Source organism: Strongylocentrotus purpuratus, unplaced genomic scaffold (assembly GCF_000002235.5).
Source record: "Strongylocentrotus purpuratus isolate Spur 01 unplaced genomic scaffold, Spur_5.0 spur5_contig_870, whole genome shotgun sequence".
NCBI lineage: Eukaryota > Metazoa > Echinodermata > Echinoidea > Camarodonta > Strongylocentrotidae > Strongylocentrotus > Strongylocentrotus purpuratus.
The window spans coordinates 568,073-583,484 of record NW_022145580.1 but is presented as its reverse complement, the minus strand read 5'-3'; the positions used below and the strand labels follow the sequence as shown (position 1 = coordinate 583,484).

The window sequence follows — 15,412 nt, the reverse complement described above, 5'->3', positions numbered from 1 at the left end:
GACTTTCAGAAAGTAGGCTGAATGGAAGATGAGCAGAATAAAAACGATACATTAAGTATAAGAACAAAATGAGAGAAAGGATGAACAGGTTAGGAAAGAAATACTGATGAAAGAACGTTGATTCTTTTGAGGATACAGTATTATACAGTTCATGTGATCAATACAGAACTCAACGTGTGAACAGTATTAAAACAGCAGTGCTTTTATCCATCAACAATCAAGCGATCAAGCAAAAACAACAGAATCAATGAAAGAGAGAGAGAGAGAAAAGAGTTGGGAAATGTTGAAATGTATTGAGCTCTATAATTCAATTTTTAGTGTGGTCTTGCTCTTCACCTTAAAAATTTAAGACGGTTGACCACCCTAACAATGGTCTTTTGAAATTTGAAGAGAGAGAGAGGGAGAGGGGGCAAGAGAGGAAACTGGAGATGGATACCGAGGAAGAGAGGGGGCTGAGGGTAGGAAGGGAGGGAGGGAGAGAGAGAGAGAGAGAGAGAGAGAGAGAGAGAGAGAGAGAGAGAGAGAGAAGACAAGACGGGGATGGGGTGGCTCATTGGAAGAAGGAGTCGATAATAAAGGGCTTTTTGAAAGCTGAGACTTTATAGATACAGCAAAAGGTTATGTGTATTTATGCACACACATACTCACACGTACGCACATCCACCCACATACATGTACATAAATATTCATTTCTTTATTATACATGTAAGTATAAGTTCGAACATGTTTGTTTTTCATAGATTTCCATAACAGTAGAAAAAGTTAACACGTAAACCATCATTATGCAATAATGGAGGACAGTCCAATTTATTGAGCATACTCTGATAATTCCACGTATAACAGGAATCAAGGAATATAATGCAAACATGACGATTCATGATAGCGATTCAAAATCTTATGTTATGTAAAAAAAGAATTGGAGCTCTGAGAAATAAATTCAATGAATACAAAAATAAGCCATCTCCAGCTCGAAATGATGCATAACAAGTTTATATTAATCCCAAAAAGGATGTTCTTGTCTCCGATTTTACTGTATAAAATCTTGCTGCAAGACATGAATTTCCCCTCTCTCCCTTTCTCTCACTCTCTCCATCTGCCTGTCTCTCTCCCTCTCTCCATCTGCCTGTCTATGTATGTCTGTCTCTGTCTGTCTCTCTCCCTCTCTATCACTCACTTTCTCTCTCTCCCTCTCTCCATCTGTCTCTGTCTCTGCCCCTCTCTCTCTCTCTCTCTCTCTCTCCCCCTCTATATCACTCTCTCCCTCTCTCTCTCTCTCTCCATCTGTCTCTGTCTCTGTCTCTCTCTCTCTCTCTTCCTCTCTCTCACTCTCTCATTCTCTCTCTCTCTCTCTCTCTCTCTCTCTCTCTCTCCATCTGTCTGTCTATGTCTGTGAGTGTCTCTGTCTATGTCCCTCTCCCTCTCCTTCTCTCTCTCTCTCTCTCTCTCTCTCTCTCTCTCTTTCTCTCTCCCTCTCTCCTCTTCCTTTAACTTTATCTCATTCTCTGTCTCATATCCTCATCACATATCCTCTACTTTTCCTATTCAAAGCTATAGCAGTCTCTTACTCTCATATCCATTATCCCTTCCCCTCTTCATCCAACTCACTCCTCATCTTCATCTGAGCATGCGCTCTCTTTTGGAATTCCTTCGTTCCGATTGGTTGGTAAGATTATGTTCTATCGCTGAGATATAAGCCGTTTTCAGAATGACATCTATCTTATGACAGCAGGTGTATGCAACTTAACAGGTGCATGAGAACAGTCATCATCATCATCATCCTCGATCATTCCACAACCATAGCTTATTGTCGAAACTCGAATCTTAAATCTCCAGTTGACAGGTGAGTTTAACAACTTTACGAAAATTCTCAATCTGTTTAGAGGTGATTTAATACTGTGTAAATGAATATGAGTTCATACCAGGGGTTATAGTGAGTACAAAATACAAGTGTACCCTCCGTCTGTGCTCCATGGATAACATTCTCGAGACTCCAGACTAGAGAGAGAGAGAGAGAGAGAGAGAGAGGGGGGGGGGGGGGGGGGGGGGGGAGACGGCAGGTAATAGAAATTGTTTCATTGATAAAAGACGGGGCTAAATCGAACTGCAAGACAACAACAACAAAATATTGCGCGTAATAATTTCTGCACTTTAACGAGGTACAATCTATCCAGTGCTCGAAAATGCAAAGTTGTTTATAAAGAGAACATGCATGCATGCACACATATGCGTTACGGAGAAGTGCTATCTAGCTTGTATTTTCACATTATCTTCAAAAGTCATTTTAAACGTTTTTAAGATCAAGGAATTCAAAAAAGTCCACATTAAAAGTTTACATTGGAGATTTCAAATTGAAAAGAAACTAGACCGGATCAAGATAGGCTGAAATTCAAAGCACTTATATGACAACTTACTTCTCTTAGCCTATATGTTACCAGTTGATTAAGAAAGAACCCAATTAAATCTCAAAGTACAGATTTCTCTTTAAACCCTTAAATTGTGTCCATCTTGAGTGTAAATTTGTTGAGTTTGAATTACGAAGGTATGGCAAACATCGAAAGTGTAAGAGAGAGAGAGAGAGAGAGAGAAGATAACAAAAAAACCAAGTCTGATATTAAAAGAAGATAAGATGCGAGGGTTTTTTTAAAAGATAATTGGATCGTTTTATTCCATCAACGTAAAGTCAGATCTAGTTTTAAAAACAGAAGAAAGCATTTCACTCGTTTTGATGCTTAAATTTTGTAAAGAAAGCGTTTCTTCCATCCGTTCTAGCTAAAAGGGTTAAAATATTCTATTCTCTCTATAAAATCTCTGATCAATAAAAGCAGACCGACAGACGGTAGATGCTATCAAACGATTCTAAAAGGTTTCAATTATGAATAGAAGATGCGAAGTCTCTCATTCTATAGTTTCCATTTATTTCCAGAAATTTTCAACAAATCAATACCGTGAACATTATACATTACAACTTCAAGTTTAAGAAGGTATTTTTTGTAACTTAAAGGAACACGCCCTGTGATTTTGCATTAATGTGGTATCTGAACAGACACCCTTGTTCACATGTGCTCTATTCTTGTTGAGAGCCCATAAGGATACGCCCTTTGAGAGTAATATGCTTTTCACACTGGCAATATTTGCCTTAACCCCGTACTATAGGTGGGGTTAAGGGGTAACCCCACCTATAGTACGGGGTTAAGCCTATTCCACTTTCTGTTCAGACTGGTTTTTACCAAAGTGGGCTAAAGTTGGCTAACCCCACCTATAGTACGGGGTTAACTAACCCTGCAAAATAGCAGGGCTAACTCCGCAATTGTGGTGCTAACTCCTGCTAACCCCGCAATTGCGGTGCTAAGCAAATGAATGAGAACAGAAACGAAAAATAGTCCGGTACTACGCAATGGAGCGTATCGCAGCTGGCCAGATGCGAAGTATGTCCAATCATAACATACACGATATCCGGGGTTAACGAAATGCAGTGAGAACAGCGGGAATTTTCTTATTCCGGAATAGGCGCTAGTACGGGACTAAAAACAGCGAGTGTGAAAAGCCAAAAAAATAGTACGGGGTTAAGGATAGTACGGGGCTAAGCAAAGTACGGAGTTAAGCAAAACCAGTGTGAAAAGAGTATAAGAGTATCATGACTGAATGCCCTTCCGGCCCTCAGCAGATGAGTGTAGTTATTATGAAACATGATGACGCGTAAGATGCAGGTGAGCTACATTATGATAACCTTCATATTAATCAGAGCAAAGATTCTTCAAAATTAATAATATCGCACGGTCTCTAGCGCTATCGTAGGCCTATTACTGTTGTTGTACTCTATAATTATGTATCTTTATCTGTTTTCCCATCCCTCCTCTTTTTCTCTCTCTCTTCCCCTCTTTCTCTCTCTATATATACCTCTTTCTTTATTAACATATTTTTCTCTTTCTTCCTTTCTCTCTTCAGCTCTTCACTTCCACTAAACCTTCACCTTTTCAAGTGTTCTATATCTGTTTTCCCCCTCTCTCCCTCCTCTCACTCTCCCCCTCTTTTTGCTCCTCTCTCTTCCCCTTCTCTTTTACATGTCTCATACTTTCATTTACTTCCAACGCCAATCAAAATGGCCTGCATTGTATACTTTTTTCTTCCGTTTCCTTCACATAATGTCGACTAATGTACGTATATTGTATAATTTTTTCTGCTCACCTTTTATTCCACAATTTCATCCATTTCTAGTATGCACCCAAAATGTCACACGTTTCCTAAAATTCAATCAAGAAAATGGAAATAGAGCATTTCGGTGATATCAGCACCAAGTAATTTCAAAGTTAGTACCATTTGCGTCATGCAGACACGTGCCTCATATCGATGTGAATTTACTATGAGAAAGAAAAAACATTTTAAGGCCATAAGAATAAAACTGGGAAGGCCATCGGATATGTTGTCGGAAGATGAATTTTTTATTTTTCCGAGACATAATGGATTTCAAATATAATGGATCGTGATAGCGCAAACAAATGTTACAAGCGAACGAAATGTGTTCCAGTGCATATTTTTAATTAAAACAAGTAAGAAGAAACAAGGAGAATATAACTATTCAGGAGCAGAGAGAAAAAAACCCTATCAAGTTGTACGGGAAGATTCTGTATTTTTAAATGTTAGAAAATCAACAAAATACGCTAACATTATTCAATGCCATCTGTTTACTTTGGTCAAATCTGAAAATGATCAGTTTGGGTCAAATTAAGTACTTTGAGAGAAAAGTCCAGAATCTATCAGCTTCATACCACCTTTGACAAAAGTTGTGCATTTTACAACATTTCACTTTTGCCTTTTCCTGATACACAGACATACTTTTACTACAACACCAAAATGTATGTCATGACCAATTGTACACCTTTGAAACTGACAAGGAGAGGGGTTGTCAATGATAGCAATTAAATTGATAATAACAAAGTTACAAAAGAGATTTCAGTTATGAGAGGTGTATACAAAAAGATTACAGCAATAGAATACATATGACTTAACAAAAATTACTTTCTTACATTATGCAGTCTTGAAGAATAGTGTCTTTGCTGCTAGATTGATTTGATGACCCTTCTTCTGATCAGTCCTATGGAATCACCACTGCCTCTTAAGGAAATATCAACTGTAAACTCATTCAAATCTTCTCTTAAAACTCACCAGCTCAAAATGATCAATATTTCCATATTTTATCTTTGTCATTCCTGTAAATTTCCTTAGTGTATATTTGTGTTAGGTCACTTCTTTGATTGTTATTCCTTAATTTTATTTTTCATATGCTCTGTTTTGCAATTTACATCTTATTATATTTCACTTTGTTCATGTGTACTGTCAGCACCTTGAGCATTTCTGCGGAATGGATATGGCAGTTAACAAAATAGTCATCATTATTATTATGTAAGTATTTTTAACACTATAATTGTGTATAAAAAAATGGAGAGTTGTCTATGGTGTCTACAAATATGTCAAAGTTAATTGACCAAATTGCAAATGATTGGCAATTCTGTGCAATTGGGCGCATATACAACACATGTCTTTCGCCCCTATTTTTAAAAAAAAATCCTTCTTAATATGACCATTTAATGTCACTATCAACATGTAAGAGGTCAACGGTTTTGTAATGTATGGTCAAATGTCCTAAAAGCTACACAGGTCCATTATCTCCACCCTCAAAATACACACTTTGCAATGTCAATTACTCAATTCAATTTAATTCAATTCATTTTATTCAATTTTATTTCACCAAAGCAATTAAAAAAGAATATAACATACATTCATAGAACTGTACATTGAATAGAATATCATGTATCTACACATTGGTACAACAATATACAAGTTGCTTGGTAGGTAGTTACATGAAAGGAAGTGACTCTTATATTAAAGTAGCTGACCTAAAGATATATACTTACGAGATAAAAATAAGTTCCAGATTACAAGGACATGACAAAATACAACAATACAGAGAGAAAAAAAACACGAACAATCTACAAGTTATTACTCCTTGATAGCCAAAACATTCGTAATGATATTCTTTAAAATGGCTTGGGCATAATAATAATTAGGCCTATGCCATATTATTTATCATGGGCCTGTAGTACATTAAGAGCTCTTACATCGCAGTAGAATATTATTTGTATAGGTTCTGCGATTTATATCATTATCATTAATTTGTATTATTATTATTAGTAGTATGATAAATGTGATTACTTGTTGTAGTTTGTTCTTACTATAGATTTCATACGATGCATCACTTAGTGTTCTTGCTGCTTCTCAGCGTACCATTGACGATTGATAGAAGAATGGTCAAAGCAAGTGTGACTAATTTCACAGGTAAGATCTAAATACAGTGGCGTATCTGACGTGGGGAAGAGGGAGTACTTGCCCCGGCTGGCACTTGAATATTTAGCGGCAACGGCCCAACCATAGAATTTGTCTAAATTTAATGAAACATACTTGAATGATTTTTCAGGGAAATTTTGATAGCAAAGAATGTCCTTAATTTTTCTCTTCATTTTTTTTGTTTTTTTGATGGTGAATTATTGGGGGGGGGATGATTATATAGGCCATCCCCCACCTGAAATATTGGAGGATATATCCCCCCCCCTTCCCCCCTCCGGGATCGACACCCATGAGCCGGGATAAGGGTAAAATTTACATGCGTACTATAAAATAAAATTCTTTTAAAAAAAGAAAGATAAATAACAGTAGTTTGTCGGGGAAAATACAAAATACTGCACCTCCCCTTGCCCACAGCTGACTCAGTGTTCCAAGGAGTTAGCGCTGATAACTCAACGATATTGTGTTACTGGATCTTTAACGATTGAGCAAGATCGACCCCCTATAGACCTATTTCACATGTTCATCCTGCCCACTGCCCCGGCCATTAATACAAAAAAAAAAAAACGCATGAAGTAAAAAGCTCGATTTCGTTCGATTTTTCCTCCTCTCAAGAACGGTAATTAAACTTTTAATCGGAATGAACACAATCTTGTTCAATTTTTTAATGTACATGTATATAATCTGTGTTCTTGATACACACATATTTAAAAACAGATAATTAATTTGGATTAATCAATTCTATCAAACAGAATCAGTGACGTGTAATGACGGACATCAATCCAATGTTCTTGACCCAACCTGTCCAGAGCCGCTTCGCAATTATCCTTTCTCTTGCGAAATTTCGTGGAATGCACGACCATGTAGATGTGACCCACAGTGCGCTCTATACGATGAGTGTTGCCCGAATGCTGAAGAGATGTCTGCCGCAGGAACATTGGACGCAACATATATATACCCTAATCCTGATGTTCTACCTGAGAAGATGGCTTGGGAAGATCATTATCTCCCATATATGTCATGTGTTACCATATCTGCAGGTACCAATTATGCAATACAGGAAAATATAACGATCTACAAGTCATACCATCTTATTTCTAAGTGCCCTGCCTATGTCCTAGATGATAGTTTAGTTCGTCACTTGTGTGAGAACCCGCCAACATCCCAGCAAATATTCCAAACTCCTGTTGCTGTTGAAAGCATTGGCCATTTCAAGAACATATACTGCGCATTTTGTCATGGAATTTCAATCATTAGCATTCAGCCATGGCAGTGGAATTGGCAATGTGATGTCACTCTAGACAAAGGTAGTGTAAGTAGTTCACTTATTGCAACACTAGAACCACGATCCCAACCAACAGTTCAAGAATTAGTTGCCTTCTTCTGTTCTCGTGTACTTGAACCCCCATCTGATATACCCAATGACATCTTACCTCGGCCTTGTTTTCTCGTCGATGTGACCTCATGTTCCATAGAACATATGAAATGTCCATCTTATCTTGCACCTGTAGAACATAATGGGACCATTTACCAGAATATAAACTGTGCGTATTGTAACGGAATCGACGTGTGTGGAAACTATCTTGATTTGTGCAAATCAGTTGATTATAAATTCGCGATACAGACTGGTATTCCTCCATTTGCAGAATACTTTAACTTCATTGAAAACGACCAAGAGGTGGTTGCTTTGTCATGCGCTACAAATGAAGCCTTTGACCCACTCACTAGCACATGTCAACTGCTCTATTGCTTCTCTGGATTTGAATATAACATCACAACAGAAGAATGCAAACGTGTACCGGTAGATGAAAAGGGAAGACTCTACTTGTCGTTCTATTCTAGTCACACAGAGATGTATATGACGTCATCGGACACTGAATATCTATCAGCAGCGGTGAACAATCTTATCATTGAATTATCGTTGGATGAACTGACATTCTCTGCTGTTGTATCACTGCCTGAATTGTCCTGTATCCCTGCCAAGGCTCAGATAGATGGTTGTCATGAAACTCCTTATAATTCATTTTGTCAAGTGTGCTTCGATACCGAGATGAACTTTACTGCCCTGCCTCTATCTTCTATGGAATTAGACCGGGGTACCTTGGATACATTAACCAATATAACGTCCTGTCTATACATGCCTTCATTCGGAAACCTTTCAATGGTAGAACTGTTGATTGATGTTCCTGCAGGATGGAGCTGTGAGTCCCATGATTCCTGGACATTTTCAGATTACAACAAAACCTCCCTGAAACCGTTCAGAGTCAACTTTACTAGAGAAAGGGAGGAATACATTCTGAGTGTTTTCAGCATAGATGACATTTGTGCAAACAGTACCAGACTTGTATGTGACAAATATGTCAGTTTAGAGGCTAGCAAGTTTGAGATTGTGACAAACCACTCAAAAGCATCGCTTCATATCACTGGCATGGACACTGTCCTTTTACATGATCAGTTTCAGATAAATCCAGATGGCTCTGCTGTGTATTGCCTAAAAGAAGCTGTATCTAAAGGCCGTAACTTACCTGCTGGTCTAGACATCATGACCATAATAGGAACTGTCCTGTCAATTATGTCATTATTATTCATCATAACCACATACTTAATTTTTCCTAAGCTTCGTAATGTGGCTGGGAAATCAGTTCTAACTCTATCTGTTACTCTCCTATTAACATTTCTATTGATGTTCGTGAGTGGAGTGAGTACCCAACATGATGGCCTATGTAAAGCAGTAGGAGCTATAACTCATTTCTTCTGGCTCTCCATTTTCTTCTGGATGAATGCCCTTGCCATAGATCTGAATCGGACCTTTGGCTCCCATGCTAAATTTCGTGTCGGCAACAAATCTCAAATTTTCTACATCTGGTACTCCTTGTATGCTTGGGGCATACCAGCATTGATCGTAGGTGCTTGTCTGGTTATTGACCTTTGTGAATGCACCAATCTGCACTTCATCTACGGCAATCGTGGGCTATGCTGGTTGTCTAGCGGGAATGCGAATCTGTTTGCCTTTGGTGTACCTCTTGCAGCACTTCTGTTCCTGAACGCGATCCTGTTCACAGACACAGTGGTCGGGATTAGACTTACCAAAAAGGCCGCAAAGAAAGCATTAAAGGAGCGACCAGCCCTGGCCAAAGCTAAAGAAGAGTTGTCCCTTTATATCAAGGTCAGTATGGAGCTCTGTTCCACGAGAATGCGCTAGGTATCTTAAGATGGACGGGGGGGGGGGGCGGCAGATACTTAATATAAATATATAAATACTAAATAAGACTCTTAAAGGTAACTGGGCCAGGATTCAATTTGATACTTATGTAATAAATGTGAGTATTTTACTAAGTTCTTGGCTTAGAAAAAAATACTTGGCCAATTAACTTTGGTATTCCGTTGAGGCTTTCGTATTTTACCGCAAGTTTAAGACAGGTCTCTAGATTTTGGAAACACGCATGCGGTCCCTCCGTTCCCGGAGTTGGGGGGGGGGGCAGGGCATGCAGAACATTAACTTAATGAAGGCTTTGATTCAATTACTTATCATTCTTTTAAGGCTGCAGTGGACGATAACGTAGAGGTGTCGTGGACGAGTGGATATGTCACCGGACTGTGGATCACAAGGTCCGCGGTTCAAGTCCCACCGCGGCACTAATTCCTTTGGCAAGACATTGATCTACATTTGCCACTCTCCACCCAGGTGTTAAATGGGTACCCGATAGGATGTGAAAGCTGATGTGCATAGATTAGCAAGTGTGCGCTTGTAAAACTGACGCCTGGCTGAAATGCTTCCCAGGGAGTGGAGAAAGTGCATACATTGTGTGCGGGTAAGCCTGAATCCAATGACCGGGGTAATATATATATATCTGTAAAGCGCTTTGAGAGGGCCTTCGGTCCTGAAAAGCGCTATATATGAACTAGCTATTATTATTATTATTATTATTATTATTATTATAACATATTTTTGAATGATCTTTTCCTTATAGTTGTCTGGTGTCATGGGTTTTACATGGATTTTGGCTTTCGTCTGTGAATATGCCAACATCCCAGAGCTTTGGTATATCTTCACTGCCATCAATTCCTTGCAAGGAGTCTTTATTCTTCTTGCTTTTGGCTTCAACAAGCGTATTATCGCCATGTGGAAGGAGAAACTGGGAGTCAGGCCTGATGATGTCACCTCCAGCACTGCTGATACAAAGAGCACCAATACCGGCAATACCATGGTTAAAAAATAGATACTGCAAATAAAATGTTATGACTCTTTTAAAGATGTAAAGCTACTCTACCAATGTTATGGCCTCAAACGCAGCTTCTGTGCTATGATTATTAATACAAATAAACAACCTTTCTTAATTATTGATCCTGCTTGTCGACGGCTGGCCATGTTTTTTTTTTTTTTTTTTTGGCATGATTAAAACTTTTTGGACACGCCCAGTTCTTGAAACGAAAATGTTTGTGAACGAGTGGTCAGAGAAAGGACTATACACATCTCGGACAACGCATGTTCAAAACATATCTCACGACCATATTACATTCAAGATAAGTCAAAGCATTTGATGCCACTTTTGGTGGCTGCCATCAAACACATCGGGGTATAATGTGATTATAAGGATATGGAAGGCTGTTCACCGTAATAGACGATCAAACTTTAAACATTTTTACGTCTTTGAAGTCGGTGTGGGGCCCGCCCACCATCTAGTCGATCTGTAAAAGACGTCCTGAACTAAGTACGGGTTTAGCAATAGGTGTTATCTTCTGTGTTGTGATCATTTAAGTGAGAGGGTAGTCTTATCATCTTGGATAACAATGAGAAAGCATTATTGTCTAGCTATATGTTTTACATTTGCCCCGGGCGCCATACGATAAATATTGGTCTACAATTTTTCGTGCGATTTTGGGGGCATCGTATAGGAAGCTACGGGCTACGATGTTTGAGTTCACATTATCTACAAGCATCATGCCATTTCTTGTATTGGCCCTCGGGGGCAGGCCGAGGTAAATCCGTACAGAGGCTGCTCAGAAATTGTACGAAAATCGTGCAATTTCAGTGCAGTAGCTGTGCTGTAGCTGTGCTGTAGCCGTGCAGTCTCCGCAGCCTCCGAACAGAAATCGTATGGAGCCCGTTTGGAAAAATGTTTGGCCCTTCTCAAGGCGGCTGTAAGATCATGGTGTGTCAGCTGTGGGGTTACCGCGGGATGACTGCTCAATGTCACGGATACTGCAGGGGTAGCAAGCAGTGACCTTGCGATAGATGTGCGGTGGCCGTGCGAATGTCCAACGAGTCTACCATCTCTGTACGATTTTTATTTTGCCCCCATGTTCACCAAAAAATCGTGCGTTTGCTGCACGATTAGCGCAATGCCACCTACGACATGTCTACGGGCTTACGATTTTTTGCGACACCCCCCCCCCCCCCACCTAACAGGATATTGCCGCCGGGAAAATGATAAAATGATTTGTCGGTAATTGGTGGCTAGTTTTGTTGGTAATCGGTGGCTTCTACACCCTGACAAAAAAGAAGAAGGTAAAAACACATTAATTTTACCTTTAAAAAAGTTGTTTAAACAATTTAAAAATACTGCGTACTACTTTCCCTCTCACCCCCCCCCCCCCTCCCCCCTTATTCACCATCTTGCTGTTTCGGCGCTAAATATTTTCTAACGAATCGGGCAAATTTTTTTTTTTAGCTTATTCGCCGGCTGGATGAGTCGCCGCTAAAAAAATCTCACAAATTGGGCTCCCCCCCTCCTTGGCGTCGGCTGGATCCGCCCCTGTCTACACCCCCACCCTCACTGAAAAAGGTCCCCTGGCCCCCCAAAAGCTTACATACTATAGTCACACAGCATGTAGGCAAGGAGTGGGGGAGGGGCGGTGGGGTATGTATGTATGTATATAAACAGGGCTATGCCTGTAATATTTGAACAATATTGTGGAGGAACAATATCTAAGAAATTCACATGTACAGTAGAATACATACAGTATTATGGTATAATACTTATATGTCAATCTTTAATTGTTGATTGTGCAATTTAACAAACGTAGTTAAGTGATTTAAATTATTGTTCAAAGAATGGTAAATTATATTAAATTAGGAATTTAGCAGAAAATTTGTTTCCAACACATTAAAACAGTTTTTACCCCAAGTGGGGCAAATGTAGTAGTAAAACTTCCACTAAATTGGCGGTGAAAGAAAAGTAGTTCCTCGATTTAAAAGTTTGTTTTGTGATTTTGAGGAAGAATTGTTATATTTTGAGTCTATGTGAAAAAAGGAACAAGATTGCATATAATGTGACATAAGTAGATCCATTTGAAAATTTGAAAATTAGGTCGATCGATATTTCGTTCCGTAGGGTGGGGGTAAGGTCACCTTTTTTGGGTCACCCTTTGGCACAATTTTTTTTTAATTAAAAAAAGAAAAATAGGGGGGTCCTCCAAAACACAAACACACACACACACACACACACACACACAATTTGAGGGGGGTTCGCCTCCCCCCCCAAAAAAAAAGAAAAATAGGGGGTCCTCCAAAACACAAACACACACACACACACACACACACACACAATTTGAGGGGGGTTCGCCTCCCCCCCCCCCCCCCTCTGCGTACGCGCTTGGGTCCTTGTGTATGGGCGCAGAAATCTGCCTGACACAGCAGTGTATGTAGGACACACATTGCATCTTTTCATGGTTTGCTGATGTTCTGCGTGTGTTTAGCTTGGAACGCCCCTGTGTCAGTTTACACTTGAGTTTACCTTTAGTAGAAGTAAGTTTTTTTCCTTAATGTCAGAGTTTGATAGTACAGATTGGATGATTTGATATGTTTGTATGTCCTTGAGGAGAGGAAAATAAGGATGATTTTGGAAGAAAAATGTATTTTATTTTGTATTTGACAACTTCTGATAGAGTAGTGTTTCTTCATTGTGATGGTATCCAATCAGTTAAATTTTATTGGTCGTTTACATCGTAATTAGAGAAATTGTCATTTAATATAGCCTACCTGTATTTAGTGTGTGAATTATTGATCATAATGATTTCGCCGTTGAGTGCGCACGATGTAAACATTGGGATAAAGATGGCGTCGCCCAAGGAATCTCTCTATGTTGGTAGGATTTGGTGAGTTACTTTATGTTATTAGTATGCTGTGATAATGTTTTAATGATTTATTATAGGAATTGCAAGTGAGGCGCATTAGTTGTCACTGTGTCAAATAATATTGTGGTCTGGGACCAGTGGCGGAGGGAGGGGGGGGGGGGGGGGGGGGGGGGGGGGGGGGGGGGGGGGGGGGGGGGGGGGGGGGCGGCCGGGGGCCCTGCCCCCCCCCCCCGCTTGACAAAAAAAAATCTTGTAAAAGCACGTGATTTTTACCTTTTTCGGGGGTTGGGTCCCCCTCCTTGCGCTCAAGGGGGGAGGGGTGCAAATTTTTAAATTTTCGAGGACCAAAAAAAAAAAAAAAAAATGTGCTCACTACCCCCCCCCCCCCCCCCCCCCCCCCCCACAGAGCGAATTTTCGACCGGCGCGATTTTGAAATTTTGGGGAGCAAAAAAAAAAAAAGTGGGCCCCCTCCCCTAAGAAATCGTGGATCCGCGCCTGTCTGGGACTGAGCTGTTTTGGGAACCTGGAGCTGTTCCTGTAGCTTCAGAGACCTTGGGTAGGAATTATAGTATGTTAATGATAAATTGTTTAATTGGTTTAATTGGTAGTGTTGTTTATTGATGTATTTTGAAGATGCTTTTATATAATATGATGTGCTATATAAAGACTTTGAGATGATCTTTTAGTATTACATTGGCAGTGATGTACATTTAAGGTACTGTGTCTCATTTGCAGGCCAAACAAAAGAAAAGGCTAAATTCCAACGGCATTTGAAAGATAATACTAATTTAGAACTTTCCTCAAAAAAGGGGGCTTGAAAATGTCTTTAAGTGGGAAAATAACGACAATAAGTTGTCGAATCGACTTAAGTGATACCAAAACAGTAAGTAATAGTCTGATTTTCAGACCATTGTACCGAATGGTCGTACGTTTTGTGCTGCGCAAAGATTCAATCAGTTTAATTTTGGCCATTACAGGAAGTGGGTTATTGATGTAAACAAATGCTCATGTACCCTTTAGAGCTCATTTTATGTATGTTATTACCAAAGACTCAATAGCGTCTGACAGTGAAGTCTAGCAAGTAAACAAGTTTCCTTGCATAATTTGAATATTAGGACACTGCTAACGTTTAAATTTTACAGATAGGACATACATAACATATTCATAATTCCTGTAAGTTCTACATAATTTGATGTTGGCTGCAAAAGGGACATAGTATCTTTTATTTCAGTTTATGTAGACTAAATACAGTTAAATAATTAGGTTTGTTTATTGTAACAGAGAGAAGAAGAGACTGCAACTCGGTATTTGGAGGTTGGGATTAGAACATTTTTATTATATCAACAAGTAGCCTATAGAGTTACTGTCTGGTTACCTCGCCTACATTGTTAATTGCTAGTTATTATGTATGATGTTTCTGCAAAACCTACTGTTTATACATTTTGATGAGAATCTATACTTGCATTTATGTTTGTCATTTCTTGATTGATTTGCAGGGTTTTAAATTACTGCTGAAGATGCATGTATAGATGATCAACAAATAAACGGTCTTATCACCCACCCTTCACGACCAAGCTGCTTGGTCGAGTTCGGCTTCAACTCTTACTAGTCTAATTCCGTATTACGAGGTTATGAATTTAAATCTAATGCAATTATATAAAAAAATGCAGATTCCATATTTAAATATTTAACCATTAAAGGTCTTTCATTCATACAAACTAAAAGGAGAAAAATATGCTGGACATGTTCGAGTAGTTATTTGGTTTGAAGCTGAATGACATCATAGAAAAATATTGCTTAATTTTAAAATTATGTAATTTATCATTACTGTACCATTATATAATAGCAGAGTTGTCATCATGACTTAGTAAATTCAGAATTCCCATTTTGACTGGATCATTCAAGGCTTATAATTATACACACTTGTCATTATTTCAAGTTAAGTTGGTAATTAGCTTTTTGATGAATGTGGCAAGAACATTGAAATTATTAGTT

The 15,412-nt window shown here is 39.0% G+C and overlaps 1 protein-coding gene across 1 annotated transcript; it reads left to right on the top strand.

Annotated features, from left to right (window-relative positions):
* Positions 1-9,115: 9,115 nt before the first annotated feature.
* LOC100893189 (probable G-protein coupled receptor Mth-like 1) lies at positions 9,116-10,633 on the top strand. Its single transcript, XM_030976278.1, has 2 exons — positions 9,116-9,505; positions 10,311-10,633. The coding sequence occupies exons 1-2, from the start codon at positions 9,116-9,118 to the stop codon at positions 10,557-10,559; spliced, it is 639 nt and encodes a 212-aa protein (XP_030832138.1). The 3' UTR covers positions 10,560-10,633.
* The last annotated feature ends 4,779 nt before the right edge of the window (positions 10,634-15,412 follow it).

Excerpts from the sequence above, each read along its gene's own strand:
- LOC100893189 (XM_030976278.1), top strand. The coding sequence starts at position 9,116 with ATGAATGCCCTTGCCATAGATCTGAATCGGACCTTTGGCTCCCATGCT. Across the intron at positions 9,506-10,310 it reads AGTTGTCCCTTTATATCAAG|TTGTCTGGTGTCATGGGTTT; the intron begins GTCAGTATGGAG and ends TTTTCCTTATAG.